Source organism: Ziziphus jujuba, chromosome 1, assembly GCF_031755915.1.
Source record: "Ziziphus jujuba cultivar Dongzao chromosome 1, ASM3175591v1".
NCBI classification, from domain to species: Eukaryota; Viridiplantae; Streptophyta; class Magnoliopsida; order Rosales; family Rhamnaceae; genus Ziziphus; species Ziziphus jujuba.
Genome location: NC_083379.1, coordinates 23,718,548 through 23,738,354, shown reverse-complemented (window position 1 = coordinate 23,738,354; position 19,807 = coordinate 23,718,548). Strand labels below are relative to the sequence as shown.

The following is a 19,807-nucleotide window of genomic DNA, read 5'->3' as shown; positions in this document are numbered from 1 at the left end:
TGTTATCTTACAATTATGTTGCCGTAATTAATGTTATGTTGCACATCTCTTACCTACAATATAATTGTGATTTTCCCAAAAAAATTGCGATTGAATAGCTAAAAAATGTATCAATGGGAACCATCATAATACGGGTGGTCCATTGGTAATTGCAAATTCTCCAATTGTTCAATCCAAATCAACAAAATGAAAACTTATGCAACTTCAATAATGAGAGTTTCCACTAAGAACATGCTAAATCTAGCCTTATTAATGATCATCAACAATAGAATCCACAAAAAGTTGGGTCATTGGTAATTATTGATAACACCGTCGGTAACCGATATTAGGCTTTCAGGTGGTTGCTGGAAAAGTTACTGATGGTGCCATCGGTAATTATCGAAATTCCATCGGTAATTTCAATTTCACAATTTTTTCACATCAAATCAAAGCAATTCAATCTGACAACTTCGATAATGTGTGTTTCCACTAAGGACATGCTAAATCTAACTTTATTAATGATCCTCAACTAAAGAATCCAACAAAACATCGGAAAAAATTTAGAAAAATTGGAAAAAAAAAATATGATTACCGATGTTGACGGTTTCATCGGTAATTAACGAAACCCCGTTGGTAATCAACGTTTACATTTTTTTTCAATCCAAAAACTTTGATAATATGTGTTTCCACCAAGGACATGCTAAATCTAACATTGCTAATGATCCTTAATAAAAGAATCCAAAAACAATTTTGAAAAAGTTTGGAAATTTTCAAATAAAAATGATTACCGACGGGGTCATCAGTAATTACCGATAAGAACGTCGGTAATCCATATATATGGTTGTTGGAAAAATGACCAACATATTCATCAGTAATTACCAAAACGCCGTCGGTAATTATAATTTTTACAAGTTTTTCAAAATAAATCAAAACAATTCAACCCGAAAACTATGATAATGTGTGTTTCCACCAAGTACATGCTAAATCTAACTTTATTGATGATCCTTAACTAAAGAATCCAAAAACAATTTTGAAAAAGTTTGGAAATTTTCAAATAAAAATGATTACCGACGGGTCATTGGTAATTACCGATAAGAACGTCGGTAATCCATATATGGTTGCTGGAAAAATTACCAACGTATTCATCAGTAATTATCAAAATGCCATCGGTAATTATAATTTTTACAAGCTTTTCGAGCCAAATCAAAACAATTCAACCCGAAAACTATGATAATGTGTGCTTCCACCAGGTACATGCTAAATCTAACAAAACATTGAAAAAAAGTGGAAAAATTGGAAAAAAAAACTGTGATTACCGATGGTGCATTAGTAATTATCGTTACCGACGGTTTCATCGGTAATTACTGAAAGGCCGTTGGTAATCAACATTTGCATATTGTTTCAATCCAAAAATTTCGATAATGTATGTTTCCACCAAGGACATGCGAAATCTAACATTTTTAATGATTCTCAACAAAAGAATCTAAAAACAATTTTGAAAAAATTTGGAAAATTTCAAATAAAAATGATTACTGATGGGTCATCGGTAATTACCAATATGACCGTTAGTAATCCATATATGGTTGATGGAAATATTATCAACGGATTTATCGGTAATTATTGAAATGCCATTGGTAATTACAATTTTTACAAGTTTTTCAAACTAAATCAATACAATTCAACTCGATAACTACAAAATGTGTGTTTCCATCAAGAACATGCTAAATCTAACTTTATTAATGATCCTCAACCAAGGAATCCAACAAAACATCATAAAAAAGTGGGAAAATTGGAAAAAAAATATGATTACTGATGCTAATGGTTTCATTGGTAATTACCGAAACCCTGTTGGTAATCAACATTTGCATACTTTTTCATTCTAAAAACTTCAATAATGTGTGTTTCCACCAAGGACATGCTAAATCTAACATTGTTAATGATTTTCAACAAAAGAATCCAAAAACAATTTCAGAAAAGTTTGGAAAATTTCAAATAAAAATGATTACCGATGGGTCATCGGTAACTATCGATAAGACCGTTGGTAATCCATATATGGTTGCTAGAAAAATTATTAACGGATTCATCGGTAATTATCAAAACACCATCGGTAATTACAATTTTTACAAGTTTTTCAAACCAAATCAAAACAATTCATCCCGATAACTACGATAATGTGTGTTTCCACCAAGGACATGCTAAATCTAACTTTATTAATGATTCTCAACTAAATCATCCAACAAAATATCAAAAAAATGTGGGAAAATTGGAAAAAAAAATTGATTATCAATGGTGCATAGGTAATTATCGATGCCAACAGTTTCATCGGTAATTATCGAAACCCCATTGGTAATCACCACTTTCATATTTTTTCAATCCAAAAACTTCGATAATGTGTGTTTCCACCAAGGACATGCCAAATCTAACATTTTTAATGATCTTCAACAAAAGAATCTAAAAACAATTTTGGACAAGTTTGGAAAATTTCAAATAAAAATGATTACTAACGGATCATCGGTAATTACCGATAAGACCGTCCGTAATCCATATTTGGTAGCTGATTAGACTAGAACTCAAACCAAATTAAACTTGAATATTTATTATTAAGCCAACTAAACTTCTCCATGCATGACACAATAGCAGCTAACCATCTAATATTTCATAGTAAAGGTAAGAATAAAATTAAGACAAAAAAGGAAAAATGCAATCTTTCTAACTGAAGATAGATGAAACTGGTAAAACTGCAGACCACAAAGTCTTCACTCAATGTCTCAAAAGGCCAATAAATATTTATTTTTTCACATTACGAAGAGCTCTAGGTCAACAATCTTTATTAAAGTTTCAGAGATCTATTGGAAGCAAAATTTGGACTTTAGCATTATAATTAAATAAGAGAAAGAATACAATAGAATATATATCTTTCTTTTGAGACATTAAGTTTTCCTTTAAGAAGGTAACTTTGACATACAAAAGGTTGTATAAAAGTCAAAGTTGCTCAAAGATGCATCATGTGCTACAGGTAGTTAATGCTTTGAAAACAAAATCAAAATGTTTATGAAGTGAATGTAAATGAGCATCTATAATGTGTGTTTCCAGTCAACCAACAAAGCTCAATTATACAAAAGATAGCATATGATTACTCTCACAATACAAGAAGTTTTCAGTATGAAATGGGCACTCAATTCCACTTTACAGGTGGAATAGTATTGGAAAGGGGTAATTCGCTCTAAAATAAATATTTGTTTAACAATTGCATCAGCAATTTTATTTTATTTTTCTTTTCGCCTAGAATGAGTAAACTAATCCACAGTAGAAACCAAAGCACAAACCAAGGTAGAAAGCAACAGCAAGCAACCATGAATCACTGTGAACTGCAACTAGTGACAACCAATCCTTCTTTTGCATCCCATCCCTAGCGTGATTTATAAATAAGGCTGGTTCTGGAAGCTTAGGAGGCACCTCCTCAACAGGTAGATTAACTTTCCATATCTCATTTGGAAGTTCTCATTCTCTATAAGCACAAGAAATAAGAGAATACTCAATTAATCATACAAACTTTTAACTCTAAGAAAGAAGATTCTATACCCTAAAAATAACATAGCATCACTGCTTGCAGCAATATGTTTGTGCTTCATACTAGAATAAGTTTGATGAATTGAAGGATATGAGTTGTTAAGACCCTTAAAATAAGGATATTGAACTAAATTCTCCATGAAGGAATAAAAAAAGAAAAATAAAGTAATTTTTAACTTTTATCGGGGATAAAATAGAAAGCAAGGGGCAAACAAAAAAAAAGCTTAAGTGGAGGGTATATTTCATCGGTGGTGTTCAAAGGAGGATATTGGGCCAAATTACCTTTAGAAAGTTGAACTAGAAATTGGGCGAATCCAATGTGAGCAACATTTTGTAAAAATGGGCTGAGGGGGTCAATGAATAATGCGCATGGACATACGTGCCGCATGTACTTCCCATCTAGTGGCGAATCGGTTCAGTGATGTCCGGCTCTGCCTCCCCCTCAAAATCACTCTAAACCCAAACCAGCAGCACTCGGACCCCAATGCCTCTCGCGCCCTCTCAGCCTGCCGTCCAATTGTTCGATTCCGATTCCGATGTCGATGACGACGATCAAATGGTTGAAGAAGATGAGGAAGAAGAAGAAGTAGAAAAAGATGTGGAAGAAGAAGAACCAGAAGAAGAAGAACAAGAGTCAGAAGAAGAAGAAGAAGTTGACGACGTTGAAGGAGAAGAAGTTGATCGAGTTGAAGCTGATGATGATCATAAAGGTAAATAGCTCTAATCTACAACTGATTGCATTATCCTTTCGAATGCTTTTGTAGATTCTAACGTTGTTATGCTATGGATTTGATTTTTATTTATATTTTTGTTTTTTATTTGTTCGTTATAGAGAGCTACAGTATTTGTCTGTGCATCATTCTGGTCCGTGGAGTTGTGTTTCTAATTTCTTTAGGGCTTATTGTGAAATGTTGTTTGTTTTTGGCGGCACTTGGATAATCTTAGAATAGCAGTTGGAAGCATTGTGTCGTCAAATTACTCTTGCTATTCTAATATGACCTTAGTGTGAGGTGAACTGTATGTGATTGGAGTGTTTATATTAGGAATGCATCTATGTTCTGCATCTTGATTTTAGCTTTTGATAATTGGGTTAGTTCTTTTATTTTTATGTATTGGTATTAGAGAATTGAGTTGGTTAAGCTCTTCATAAATTTGTGATCGGATTCACATGTTGTTATTAGAATCTTTTGAGCATTTTCTTTCTTTTCAGTGGACATTGTAAGTGTGCTATGTTATTAGTTGTCTTGCAATCGATACATATTCCAAGAAAGGAGGATTGCAAACAACTGTTGTGTGTGTGCAAAATAAGGTACGTCTCAAAGCTAGTTTAATATCAGTATTATTTATTTGGGGACCAAAAAAAAAGTGAGCTAGATTAATATGAGTATAACTTAGTAACATAATCAACTCTAGTGCCTTTTGGAATACGGGACTGGGCTTAGCTATTTAAAATGGTCCAGTCAAATTTTGACTATTTTTAATTTAGCTAAATTTGATAGGATCAAACTTAAAATAGTCTAGGCCGACGGAGGCCAATTCTGCATGACAAACTGGTCCTAATATTTTGATGTTGTAGGCCACACCGTCATCTTGAGGATAAAGTAAATTGGTATAACCTGCATGCATTCTACTACATTATATTGCAATCTGATTTTACACAGTGGAGAAGAGACCTCAATGTGAAACTATGTGAAGACTCTGTTAAGTGAACGTGGCATATGAGCCTACGACATGATCTTTCGTCAATATCTTTTGTTTCCCCTTTAAGGTTTGCAATTGGGAACCACCTTAAACTTGCACTTAGTGATTACAAAATAGCTTTTAGCCTTGATGTTATTAGCCTATATATTCCTTCCTTTAAAGGCTTTATCAATCAAAGTCAGTATAACAAAGTTGCCCAAGTATGCAAAGCATATATGTCGCATTCATAAAACCATGATCGCAGACAAACAAACTTTCCATCTTGTTTGCTGGGTTATCTTAACGTCATTCACATAACCATTATGGCATTATTGGTTAGGTTAGATCTAGAGATGCACTCTCTGTTGTGGAAATTTGTGTACCATCTAGTTTAGACATTTGCAAGTATAATGACAAAAAGTAACTTTTGAATTGTAGCTTTAGAAATTAATATTGCCATACTACAATATTTTTGGGAAGTGGCAGGGGTTAGTTGTGGAACCTTGATATACATAGTTAGATTCACTTCAACATCATCAATTTGCTCCATGTTTGTGAATCTTTCCCTCTATCCAATGAGCTTTGGAAATCTGTGGAATTTACTAAGCAACTTATGGTTGGTGATGAGCTTTTAAAAAACACTATTTTGATTCAAGGCATATATACTCTATTCTCTTTCTAGCTTCTTTCTTTTCTTTTCCCTTAATAATATGTAGTGAAGCATGTTTACATTAATGACCTAAATTTTTCTATATTTGGCCTGATTTATTGCTGCAGCAATGCAGGTATACTTGTTACATTCAAAATCACAAAGATGAGGTAATTTATTATTAGGTCAATATGGATAGCCTATTGAGAGACATGTTTAAGGACCTCTATTTATATTATATATTAAAACTTCTTGCTACTATCTCAGCTTCTTCTTTTAGGAACACTGGTAATGTAGCATGCTATTTAGAGTTGCGTTACATGTATGGTCTCGTATTAAAATCCTGCTAAACCTCCATAATTGTTAGTTAGTTTTTTTGCACATATAAAGCCCAATTAATGTTTTCTGGGTAGATGTACATATGAGGGGTAGTATTAAAATAATTTACTATTGTTTATCTTAATATATGTAGTTGGGCCCACTTCGTAGAAGCTTAAATTTTTGGGATTATGTATAAGCTCCAAGCATTTATTTAAAAAAAAAAAAATCATTTTATTATACTTCTAAATATAATTTTCCTTCAAATAGATGTTAGACAAGATGTGAAGTCTGTGGAACATTATGGGCGCTTGGAATTGGGTTCATCCACTCAAGGGAAATTTAGAAACATGCTACCCTCAAATGCCTTTGGTGTGGACCAAAGTAGTTTTGGTTCCAAGAAGGAAACCTTGAATATACAGAGTGAGGGGCTACGTATAAAACCTGGGAGATATTTGTCTTTAGGTGAAAATAAGGGAATTCTTCTAGATAATATGAAAGATGCTCAGACCCTTACAGATAAGAATTCCTCTAAAAGCTGCATCGAACACCATTCTAATAGCAACTCTTATTTGTGTAAAAGTGAGATTATGTCTGCTAAAACCACCAACTCATGTCATGTCACTGGGAAAGGTGCGGTTGTTGCCATACAGATGCGTGATTGCTTTGGTAAGGAGGCCAATGATGTTTGGGATCCAGAAGATGAAATTAAGCAAACGGACAAGCAGTCAGGAGATGATGAAAAGCAAGCAGCATCAAGGTGGGCTTGTACTGGTGTAATATATCTTTTTTGAACTTTTCTTATTAGAGGGTCAAACTACTTGCTTTTTATCTAATATCTCTTTTTATAACGGCCAGTTATTTATCTTTCCAGAATTATACTTGAACCAAATCTTATTAACCACTAGGATTTTCAGATTGGCTTCTGAGATTGGTACTCAAAGTCTGTCCTCTGGTGCTGGGATTGATAATGGAGATAAACGACCAGCAATTGTCTGTGACTTTTTTGCTAAGGGTTGGTGCATAAAAGGTAGTATGTGTAGGTTTCTTCATAGAAAAGATAATCTGAATAATACACATGCGCAGGATGAGGGAGTGGCTTTTGCTGCAAATAGGAAAGATGTCCAGCTTGATGAAGGTATTTCTTGTGTCTTAGGAAGTGTGGACTATGGGTATCAAAAACATTCATACTGCAATGTATTTAATAAGCACCTTCTCATGTAACAGGTGTTAGAGGCAGTACAGATTTTCATGATCCAATAGCTCCTTTAGTTGGAATTAACTCTGCATTTCCTTTGCATCTCACTTCAGAAGGTATTCAGAAATTAGAACGGATAGTAAGTGAAAGAAGCATTCAATTTCCTGAAGAACGTGATTGTTTTGCTCTTCACAAAGAGATATTATCTGTTGGTACTTGTCCTGATGCCAAGCAAATGGCTTCCGCTAGCGGTTATCCAGTCCTTTCCCCCTTATTTGAGGATGTAGAAAGACAGAGTAAGAGGCAACATTGGCCTACTAATGATTGCGGCAGCCATTTGTTGCTGGCTAATAGAAGTGGTTCTGTATTCAGGAACAGCTTGCATCCTGAATATGGATTTTCTTCAAGTGGGTATACCATAACTGCAGATAAGTATGGTATTGGGAAGCTCTCTTCTCATTCTACCAGCTTGGAGGAATTGGCTAGCAGCCGCAGCTGTCGTCCATCATTGAGCCACTCTCCAAATTCAATCTCAAGTAATCATCTTTTAGGCACTGGCATGCTTTCCTGTAACTCTATTTCATCCGGGAATGGATTGCCGCCATTTAGTTATTCCTCGTTGTATGCAAGCTCTCTCAGATCATCTTCCTTTCTACGAAGTTCTCCCATCTCCTGTTCTGAGCTAGATAATTTACCTTCAACCAGCATATCATTGCCTTCTGCTGAACTTAAATCAAAAATTTCTTCAGATGATTGGGAGCCTTCTGTACCCTTCAGACCATCTTTCTTCATTCCTCCGGCAATCTCATCTCCAAGAAGCCAATATGACCCACTTCGTGATAGTTTTGAGTTACCCAAGTTGGGAGATGTATCTTTGAAAGCATTTTATTGCCAAGGATCATCCAAGATGAATGCATCCAATCAGCAAACATTTGGTGATTCTGTTACAGGGACCGTGGGCTTGTCATCAAATGAAGATATAAATTCTGTTTCTTCTCATAATATCCGTAGTGAGAATGTGTTAAATAAGAGTTGCCATACACATGAGAAAGATATGCCGGCAAATGAAGCAAAGGCTTTGGGAATGTCTGTTGGCTCACAAAACGAGGCATTGTCGAAAGAAGAGAATGCCCTGGACCTATCTGATGTTGAAGATAATATCAATATGAACAAAATCAGTGAGCATTGTGATAGTAGACATCAAAGGGATGGGTCAAGGCAAGTAAAGGATTTAAAAGTAGATAGGGTTGGACAAAACAAAGAAGAGGAGGTTGACTGTATAATGGGAGAAAATATGCATAAAGAATTAAAACCTATGAGGCATTTCCGTGCTGCTCTTGTAGATTTGGTGAAAGAGTTGTTAAAACCAAAATGGCGTGAGGGTAATTTACGTAAGGATGCTCATAACAAGATAGTTAGAAAAGCAGTTGAGAAGGTTCTTAGCTCCCTGCAGCACCAACAGATACCATCTACCACAGAATCAGTCAAGCAATATCTTTCTTCATCTCGTCTAAAAATCAATAAGCTTGTTGAGGTGAGTCTATAAGATTATTTATATCTTGGGTTTGGCAATAATAAGTTCTCGGCATTGACAATTAATTATATTGATTCGCAGGGATATGCTGATAAATATGGCAAAACTTGAGATGCTAGGTGAAGTGTTCTTTGTACAGTTTTCTACACATTTTGCTAATTGGGAGTATTGAACAGTTTGTTTGAATCACGTTTTACATAAGTAAAATAATTTTATCTGGACAACTACTTTTTCTGCTTATTTGACCCACTTTGTAGCAAATTGCTGCTATTTTGTCTTTTTATTACATTTAGTTTTGTGACAGATGTAGATTGTAATTATCTTGGTACAAGGACTATTACCTTAAAATGTGTATTTTTTTTCCTTCTTATTGTTGGCTTTTTGTTGCCTAATTTGGAAGTCTTTCAACTTCAGAAAATACCCATAATGAACTGCCCTTGATACCTTTGCTGTTCCAATCGACGCCTACCTAGTTTCTTTGAAACAAGAAGGAGAACATTTACCTTACCTTGGGTAAATTTCACATATCCATTTCTTTCTTCTGTGTATTTTAGGGGCACCCGGAATTAAAAATACAGAATTAATTTAAATGTCATGAGTTATGGTGTATTTACAATTACACACTATCATTGCTAATGGGGGTACAATTTGAATTTAATTGTTGGGGTTTGGTTTAGGTATTCAAATTATCTCTGAGTTTTAACCTCTGAATGGAGTTCCAATTTTTCTGGCGGTGCTTGTCTAGCTATTCTATTCGTGAATGATTTACTCTGCTTTTCAGGATTTATAGTTGTGGTTTCCAGATCCTGTGTCTATGAATGGTTTATACGTAGGTGGAGATATTTGTTAATTAAGGTACATTCTCTATTTTCTTATAATATGCCTTTGGCTTATCTCCATGGCTGCGGTTTTTCTCTTGTGAAATATCTGTAAAATGATTTGGCGGCTGTCTTGTTTGTTAAACAATATTATATTATTGTCTGGTCCATTATGCTAGATAAATTGTCAGTCTATGTTGCTCATAAGTCATAAGTAGTTGTGATAATAAACAAACTGTTGTTGAAGTGCAGTGATACAGATTTTGTGGTGGTTTAATAATTTTTAAGAATTTTGTTGCATGTAGCTATATTGTATATATTTATATAATGCACAAAGGAAGAGAAAAATGAAAATAAATTAATATATAAAAGAAGAAAAACAAAAACGCACAAATGGAACTAACTGTAATATTATTATAAAAGTTCCAAGGCTTGACTTTTGTTCTATAAATGATCATTTTGCTCTTTATTTTTAATCTGAAAATAGATTCTTTCGTTATGTCTTACAAGTATATTTGTTTGAAACATGATGGAAAAAGATGTACTAAACAGATATGCAATAGACTTGGAAGATTTGTATTTTTTATTTCCCTAAAAAGTTGTCGTACTATGTATGAGAGTAGAAAAGAATTGAACGACTACAATATGTTAATTTGATTATCTTTCTTAGAAAATCACATCATGGTCATGTAGACACTGTTAGTTGTACACATTCGTACGTTCAAGGGAAAAATTCATCAATTAGGATTCTATCCTCTTCTCAATGTCGTTATTTACACAACTATGTTCTCGAATAGCTTCAGCTTAGATTCACTAGCCGCCCAATTATTATCACTGCTAACTTTTTAACAATTCTAAAAGATTAAAATTGGGGTTTGTAGGATTCGTAGGACTTGAAGAAAATAATAGATATCAAACTAGGAAGCAGGTCTAATTATACATATGATGCTCAAACAATAGACAATTAACCAAGGGCTTTAAAACAATTGTCTTAAAAAGATTAGTGTTATTGAAACTGATCAATATCATTCACCTCTCTAAAGTTGGGCTTAAATTCAGCTAGAACCTTCTAATTTAAAATCTACCTCCCTACTGCTTTCAGAAAATCTTCATCTACCTCCCCAACCATTTCAATCCCACCATTTGGATTTAACGTCAATCTCTATCATTTGCGCCTCTTGTAAGGGTATAAATTAATATTTTGAAAATCAGTGGAGGTTCGGTTGAAATACGGGTGTGATGGGAATTACCCGTATAAAAATCATAGCATAGCTGTTACCACAAAGTCAAACAAACCTTTTACCTTGCGATACTAAACAAATCTTTACTCATTGAAAAATATTTGACATGAAAATACACCACACATGCAGTTTAAAATAAGTTTGTCATCAGGAAAAGATTCATATGCACGGACCAACTGTAAAAGTGTATTTTTGGGAATGAATATCCAAAATCTTTAAATCTAATGAATTAATCTTTGATTTTAAGGAAATATATAAAAATTCATCATAAAAAAATTGCAACACATAATGGGGGTATAGCAGAATGTAAAAAATAGAAATTCTCATATATGAAGTTTTATTTAATATCACTAATTTTTTTTTCTCATCCAGCCTAAAGCCCCTCACATAATTAACCGAGTTAAAAGCTCCTCACATAAATAACCAAATTAAATCTCGAGTGAAGTCAAATGAAAAATCAGTAACGGAGAAAGAGCATCAAGTTAATGCAATTTCACATTTTCTCCTTAATTTATGAGCTTTAACAGTTGAGTCAGCAGATTGACATTCCCTACAGGGGGAGAAAAATGACTCGAAAACTTTCCGGCCAAACCATGATTTTGAGGCAGTGTGCTCCTTTTTCACCTGGTTTCTTTGTTCTTGATACTGTGTATCAGATACTTCAGTGTCATCCATCTTGTTACTTGATTTCTTACTAATAATGCGAGTTGCTGGTACTGAGCCTCTATAGTGCTGTTGATTGCTTACATGATGCTGCTTCGATTGAGAAAGGAATGTTTGTGGTAGGAGCTGGCCATTTGAAATGAAAAGGTTGGATGGGGGATTCTTTGTTGAAGCAGTAGGAGTGTTCGATGTTGGTCTTGACTGACTGAATTCAAATTCTGGGTCTTCGTTGTGAATTTGATTGGCAGTGTTGGTAGAAGCGGACTTCCATTGCTGATCTTGAATACATACTAGCCCAGCAAAGGAGAGTGAGTCAAGAGAGCTGGCATCCGCAGCAACATCTACAGAAATCTTGTTTTGTGGGCGGTTTTCCATTGAATATGTGATGCACGTTGGATGCAAGAGCTCACAGCTCATATATGCAGCTCTACATTGAATGCATATGGATGTATCTATTTGTTCTGTTTTGTTTGTTGGTTCTTCTTGTTAATTCTTTCCGCTTTTATCCTTTTGCCGCGTGTCATGGAATTTTTATTTAAAATATTACTACAGTACTGGTATCACCAAATTTTATTTACTAGATTTGGGATTTCAAGTGCCGTTTCATTATGCTTACCAAAAAAAAAAAAAAAAAAAAAAAAAAGGTGCCGTTTCATTATTTCATTTGTTTGCATTGAGCCTAATTTATGTATTTATGTCTCATTTATGTCTCCATAAACAGCATGTTAAATATCACTTTTTTCAAATTCAATAAATATAATTGGTGCTTGTGGTGCTACCGAAAGTAGTAATAAAAGAAAATAAGATTCATCACAATTTATGAGTGTTCCATTATATGGCACAGGCAGTATAGATGTAATGTTAAAGCGTTTTCAATCTTTATTTTAGAGCATAATTTTAAAATAAAGATCATTTGAAGAATTATAAAGAATAAAGATTGATTTTTTTTTTTTAATCCAATTTCGATAGCAATCTCTATTGAAAAAATAGCACTCTTTATAATTATTCTCGGCTTAAAAAAATAATATTCTACAATTAATTTTTATTTTTTATTTCTCTATAATTATGAGAATATCTTTTCTCTTTTTCATTTTCTCCCTATAGTAAAGTAGCATTTAGAAAAAACAAAATGTGACTTTATAATGGTTAAATTAATTATGACTGTGCATGAAAAATGGTAGAGTAACAAATGAATTTATTAAAAACTTTATATTTTTAGTGGGTCTGCCTTTCAAATTTTGAAGAGTTAAGTCTTATTTTTTATTTTAATTTTTCAATATTGAAAACCTATTGTAGTTATGAAATAAAGGTATAACTCTTTATAATAGATAATATGAGGCTTTTCAAAAATCCATTGGAGATGCTCTTAGGTCTACTTGGAGTATTACCAATGAACTTTAAAAATAAAAGCATAATAAATCTTTTAGAATAAAGAGCATATTTTCCATAATAGAGAGATATTTTAAAATAGGGAGTGAAATTTAAAATGATTCTCTAACAATATACTTTCTTTATACTCTTTATTCTTATTATTCTTATTCTTATTATTACTATTTATTATTATTATTTTTTATCTATAGAATATGTTAGTATGCAGAATAGATGTAGAATTACAATAGTTATTCTATAAGATTAATTATTTCCATGTTTGGTATATTTTAAAATTTCAAAATATCTATTCTATATGATTACTTATTTCCTTATTTTAAGGAATAATATATACTCTTTGGAAATGATATGATAATCTTATATTAAAGAATACTTATATATATACATACATACATATATATATATATATATTTATTTATTTATATATATACATATATATATATATATATTTATATTTATATATATATATACACACACACACTATGAAATGCTTGTTGAATACACTATTAAATGGTTGTTGAATTCATAAATTGAGACTACAAACTAAATTATACCCAGTGTACAATTTATAGATGGCTATGATAAATGTATTTATTTTGTCTAGTAAGTAATGACAAGTAAAAGAATCAGAATAGTGGTTTGGAAGATATAGTTGTCTGGGTGGATTCACCAAAGAAACGAAAATAGGAATTAAAAACAAACAAAAAAAGTAGAGTGAGAATTATGGAGATATTACCAATGCCTTTTATCGCGGTAATACTTTCCAATACATGTATATCCAAATTTTGTCAACCGAGCTGATGTGAACGAGGATGGCATGGGAAAGTGACTGCCATTAACCAAAAAAAAAAAATTGTTATTAAGGGAAAAAAGGAAAAAAAAAAAAAAAAGAAAAAAAAGAAAAGACAGCCAAGTAGATGGTTCGGTGGTGTGCTGGGAAGAATGTTGTAGTCCTAGTATGGGCGCATTATAAACCAGATCTATGGGATAAAAGTGATGAACACGTGTGTAGTGTTTATAGGCTCAATTATCAAGCCCCAATGGGTCAGAAATAAATCGCCCATTCCCTCCCGTTAAAATATTATTGTGATCTTTATTTATTTTTTATTTTTATTTTTCCCTTTTGGATCATGCATATAATTGTAATGTTGACGTTAAAAAAAACAATGAAAGAAAAGAATAAAAAAATACAAGATGAAATGGTCCATAAAAGATGTTGCGTAAGGATAGATTTTAATGTGTTTGGATGAATTTTTTATAAGTAGAAAATATTAAAATCAAGCATTTTTCTATTAGCGACGACCGAAAAAAAAAAAAAAAAAGTTTGCAAACTGATTTTCAGAAAACATTTCTGGTCAAAACTTTATCACAAACCGAACAAACATTATGTTAAACTGCATGTGCAAACAGTAAAGAGAAATCAGGGAGATCAGCAAGCCTCTCAAGTAAAGCGATACAAAAAAGAAACAACGAGATGAACAAGTCTCTCAGTGGTGGTCTTGAAATTTTGTTAGAAGGTTAATTTGGATGGATAAACTTTTTAGTAAAATCAACTGCACTAATAATAGAACAAGTTTGGAGAACTATCAACTCTGTTAATCCGCAGCTAATAGAAAGAGGAGAGCTATTAACTCTGTCACTGAGAAATTCTCAAGTAGAAGACAAAAATTTTATCCCATAGATCTAATCATAAACCCAAGATTCAAAATATGTTTTAAAAAAAAGAAGAAGGAAATTTTAATATATCTAAAAAAACTTATATAAATGAACAAAAGTAAAACAACAAATTAAAAAATTGATGATATGATGAACTCATTAAGCTAATTGTCAAGACCTAGCCTTTTTTTGAAATCTTGCTTATCCTTGTTGAACGGTACCTTCTTTATTTAGCACTATTCATTAAATTATCAATTTCCTCTATCTGGGGGAGGAATTAGTAAAACCAGCAGAAATAAAAAAGCTAACAACTTCAAAAACCATATAAAATTTCAATATTAGTGTTTAAATTCCACAACTACAGCACATCTTAAACTCAATACAACTTAATGTAGTATCTCCAATCAAATTACCAGTACAAGTCATAAATAACCTCACTAGTATTCAAATTGAACTACAATATCCAAATACATAGATAAAGTCTCTAAATAACACACCAAAAACACAACCATGTCCAAAATACCAAAAATAAACCAACCAACTCAATTTGCACCAACACAAGCTCATCCATTCCTCTCCCCGAACTAACCCACTAGAACTCACAGGAAACCTTAAAGGTTGGAAACACAGGGGTGAGGGGATTTTAAGCACTTACACCAAGATGATTATAATCTCAACATATCAAAGTAATATAAGCATATATGTATACATATAACATGTGATGCAAAGCAAATGCCATGATTTCAAAAGTTTCATAAATCCAATGAAAAACCATATCGTAATCCAATAAAGCCTATTCTAGAGTGCTATTAACACGTACAAAGAACAAATTAGTGTATATTGGCTATTTCAAAATTGTTATACTAAAACATACCAAGAATAGATCAGGGCATGTTAGGAAAGTCATTTTGCCACTAACACATACGTAAAATATATCAATGTAAGTAGGACATGTAAACAACCGTAACTGTATAAAAAAATATATATCCATAATCATATCCATGATCATAATCATAATCTTGATTCCAATCTCCGGTGACCAAAACCAATCTAGATGTTAGACATGCCTGTATCTAGTCAATGATCAACTTTGAGGCCATAGGATACTTGTGTCTCTAGTTTTTATGATGGTTAAACTAAGTCTAGAGACCACATCTAATAAATCATTCCATTAACAAATCAACTGTAAACAATTATACCATCAAAGTAACTCCACAACCATCTATATACATATCCAAAACCCCAAGTAAATAAACCGCGTATCAAAACCATTTAAAATCATTCTCAAAACCAATGCACATTTTCCAAATCCATTTTAGTAAAACAATTTCTATAAAACATGCCATAATGATATTACTCAAACGCATGCTATGTATGATACAATATTTACACATGATCATATACACTTATGTAAATATATAAAACTCAATATTTAGATATTAAAACAAACTATACATTAGAAAGAATAAGTCATACCTGATACGAACCTAGGTCGGCTTGTTCTTAAACCCATATTATATCAGTCCGGATCTTAATTAAGTTTAAGTTCTAATGATCACTTTGACCCCTACTCAACTTATGAATAGAAACTTTGGTATAAGTCGAAGACACCTCAATAGGTTATAAATTGTCCTATTGATAGGTCAAACTAGAACAATAGTTCTCTAATGGAGTTCTATGTGTTATAAGAAAACAAATAGAAATATTTCTCACAAGTAATTTTCTATATGAATGATGATCTGCATATTATTGAAAAAACAAGCCTTTAAATAGGTTTGAGTGACAAAAATAAAACCCTAAAATACTCTGTCAAAATCGCCAACATAGCTTCATAATAGGTAATGGCCTAATTTTCCAAGTCCTTTCCTAAACTAATTTGGATTAATTAATTCCTTAATTTTGAAATAGGAATTAATTAATTTACAATCAAAATATTAAAATATCAACCTTTATAAATTAATTTGTCCAGTAAATAATTAAATAAAAACAAAAAATAAAAGACTATTTCTAAAACAAAAGTCGAATTTCAGATTAGGAAAGTAGTTGACCAACTTTCCAAATAAGCTATCTTTATCTAATCAACAGCTAAATTAAGCTCCAAATCAGATCTGATATGCATGTAGGATACCAAATAGGATTAGAACTGGTCCCCACACATTGCCATTGATTGGAATGATCAAAGCTTGACAAGATGCCCCCTTCCCAAGGCCAAAACAATGTAATTTAGCCAAAATTGAAGTGCGTGCATGAATGATGTGTTTGGACATCCTTGCTTTTGCCTTGGCATGATTTCATGATCTCTTGTGAGCTCAATCATGTTTATAAGTTATCAACCATCCCTTGCTTCCCGGAATCCTCAAATGAACCAAAACAGCTTTTTGGGTCCATTTTGGCTTTCACAACTTGGATGCCGAGTATGGACTTTAAATCTTTTGATATTAATGCGCCTTTTTGAGATTAAATTACTCTTTGACTGAAGCTAATTAGATTATCGTTAAACCTCTTAGCTTGTGCCCAAGTAATTGGTCCGGTTTTCAGTTGTACAGGATCAGCACTCCAATGAGTTGTTGTTTGAATTGGTACGGACAAATTCTCATCAATACCCGATAATTTCTTATATACATTATCCTATATACAATGCTCATGAATGCATAAATGCAATTCCACTTAATCACACACATATATACATGGAAAATAAATAGAGTTTAGAAAAGTCCCACTAATAGTACGTTGCTAGCAAAATTATCCCTAGTGAAGACCCCTCATCCAAACTCGTCCATGTCTCCCTTGTCTGGTTAAATACCAACACTTAAATTAGCATCTATCTAAGGAGTCCAACAATCTAAAACACATATATACTTGCAATTCAAAGGAATGGAGAACCATATAGACATTTCTTCAAATACGAGTTACTAAATTTCCAACCTAAAAACAGTACATCATTTCCACTACATTTTCTCTTTATACCAAAATTTCCAAAGCTGTAAGTTTGGTATTTACCAAAAAACTCTAAACAATCATCACCAACTATAAACCAAAACCACTTATTTTCTAATTTGAAACCAATTCAAACCAAACCTAATTCAATCCATAAATGTCCAACAAATTCACAAGTTAAGAAATTATAAATTATATCTTAAATACTAATACTTAACCTCAAAGAAAAATATTTAAGTCCAAAACAAAATAAAATATAATCAATAATAGAACTTAGCCTCAACTGTTTAACTTCTCAAAAATGAAGCCAAGGAGAAGTTCATTTCTTAACATCAACAAACTTAAGTCAAAAACAAAATTAACAAGTTGGACAGAATAAAATATAAATTCCAATTATCAATAGCTTTAACAAAAATCCATTGCTTAACCTTAAAGTCATAAGTAAATAGATTCCAAAAGCTTCCAAAAATCAATAGACAAATTTTTTACTTAACCTTATAAATTAAATAGACCTTAGTTATCCAAAAGTTACCAAAAGTTATACTTGACCTCATTTTAGAAAGGGCAATATCAAAATCCTTCCAAAAATATGCAAATAAAAAAAATTTCTTTTTAATTAAGCAAACCATTCTACCAAGCTTCAAATTCAAAAATCCACATTTCATTCCACAAATTAAGAATTCCACAATTTCCCTTTTCCATTCCAACAAATTTAGATTAAATATTTCTAAACTCATTTCCATTAATAGATGTCCAAAAGCAAAAGTCCATAATATAAGCTTAAAAACAAAATCAAATTACCATTTACTACTCCAAACTCAAACTTACACAAACCCATATACATATATTAAAATCATTACTTCAAGCAACAACTACGGTCAAAAGAAGTCAACAATCTCCGAGCTTCTTATAACAATAAAGCCAAGGCCAAGCTACAATCCAGCAACCACATTACTTAAACATGCTAAAACAAACTTACAGCCATCCAACAAATCAAAGCTTTGCAAAACAACTTAAATTTCAAGCTACATTGATCCAAGTTCTACGAATTTGAATTTTTGAGTAGTTTAACCAAGATTGGCTTTTATTAAGAATGAAATTTGGCTTTTAATTTGTTACCATTGCATAGAACTTGTTGATGTGAGTTTAGGGACATGTGACACACCAAAATTGGAGCAACGGTTGGTAGAAATGGTTAAAACAAGCTAATGGCATTTTGTAATCATAGATCATGAAAATTGATTTATTTTCTTACCCTTCCTATCCAGAAATAGCAGCTGCCATTCTCTCTACTTTATCTCTCTAAACCTATACTTTCAAAACCTCATAATTTACCTTATCTATCTTTGATTGCTTCATCTTATGTGGTATTAGAAAGCTTAAGCGAAAAGGAACATTTTCCAACAAAAATTTATCTGGGTCACTAAAGTCTTGCCAAAATTTGGAGACTTTTGGTAGTAAAATGATGTTCATTCTACATTTTTTCAACCTCTTGATTTCATTCTTGCATCTTTTAAGCCCAAAATTGTCTTTGTTTTGCCTAACAACAAAATAAACTTTCAACAAACTTTTTGCCTTCAATTTTCCAACAACCTACGACCACTATTAGTTAAGCTTAAAGGGACTTTTTCACTATATATCTCCCAAGCTTTGTTTCGATATTTAGATTGCACATTTTTGTTGAATATTTTGAAAATGATCAATTTAGGTTAGATGGGTATTTTGGGTTTGACAAAATTCGACCTGTTAAGGATGTTTTCTATAGCTAATCTTGGCATATTTATGTTGCTAATGGTACATGAAAACTAGTTGAATGTTTAATTACATCGATTATTGGATAATTGGAAAATACCCAATTTTAGGTAAATGGATTAAATGGAATTATGCATAAATTGGACAATTGGACTACTAGAAGCACATACAAAGGGAAATTAGTAATTTTTAAAAACTAACTAATTGATGAGTGTCACAATCTAAATTCTTGGCCAATTAAACAAAAAACTTGATTGCTTTGGTACTTGCAAGTGTACAGATCATTCAAATAATAAAGAAAATGAGTAAGAGATTGTTCTTATAAGGATTGGTACTGATACAAACTTAGGTCGACTTGCTCCTAAACCTGTATTATATTAGCCCAGATCATAATTAAGTTTAGGTTCTAATCATCATCTTCCC

General features: G+C 32.3%; 1 protein-coding gene across 16 annotated transcripts; it reads left to right on the top strand.

Moving 5' to 3' along the window:
• The first annotated feature begins 3,829 nt into the window (after positions 1-3,829).
• LOC107425248 (protein FRIGIDA-ESSENTIAL 1) lies at positions 3,830-12,230 on the top strand. 16 transcript variants are annotated; one of them, XR_007241182.2, is made up of 9 exons: positions 3,830-4,259; positions 6,467-6,956; positions 7,105-7,334; positions 7,424-8,928; positions 9,010-9,047; positions 9,343-9,441; positions 9,710-9,783; positions 11,774-11,797; positions 11,899-12,230. XR_007241182.2 is itself a non-coding variant. In XM_048474319.2 (6 exons), exons 1-5 carry the CDS (start codon positions 4,034-4,036, stop codon positions 9,037-9,039), a joined length of 2,481 nt encoding a protein of 826 aa, XP_048330276.2. In that variant the 5' UTR covers positions 3,830-4,033; the 3' UTR covers positions 9,040-9,047; positions 9,710-10,299. The 16 variants fall into 16 exon arrangements, 5 of the variants coding, with proteins under 5 accessions (XP_048330276.2, XP_048330327.2, XP_015890707.3 ...); XR_007241180.2 differs by having other exon boundaries at positions 11,759-11,797; XR_007241179.2 differs by having other exon boundaries at positions 11,718-11,797.
• Positions 12,231-19,807: the final 7,577 nt, after the last annotated feature.

Bases quoted from the DNA above. Each gene is read 5' to 3' on its own strand.
- LOC107425248 (XM_048474319.2), top strand. From the start codon at position 4,034: ATGCCTCTCGCGCCCTCTCAGCCTGCCGTCCAATTGTTCGATTCCGAT. The intron at 4,260-6,466 runs GTAAATAGCTCT...TCCTTCAAATAG, and splicing joins AGCTGATGATGATCATAAAG to ATGTTAGACAAGATGTGAAG. The intron at 8,929-9,009 runs GTGAGTCTATAA...ATTGATTCGCAG, and splicing joins AAATCAATAAGCTTGTTGAG to GGATATGCTGATAAATATGG.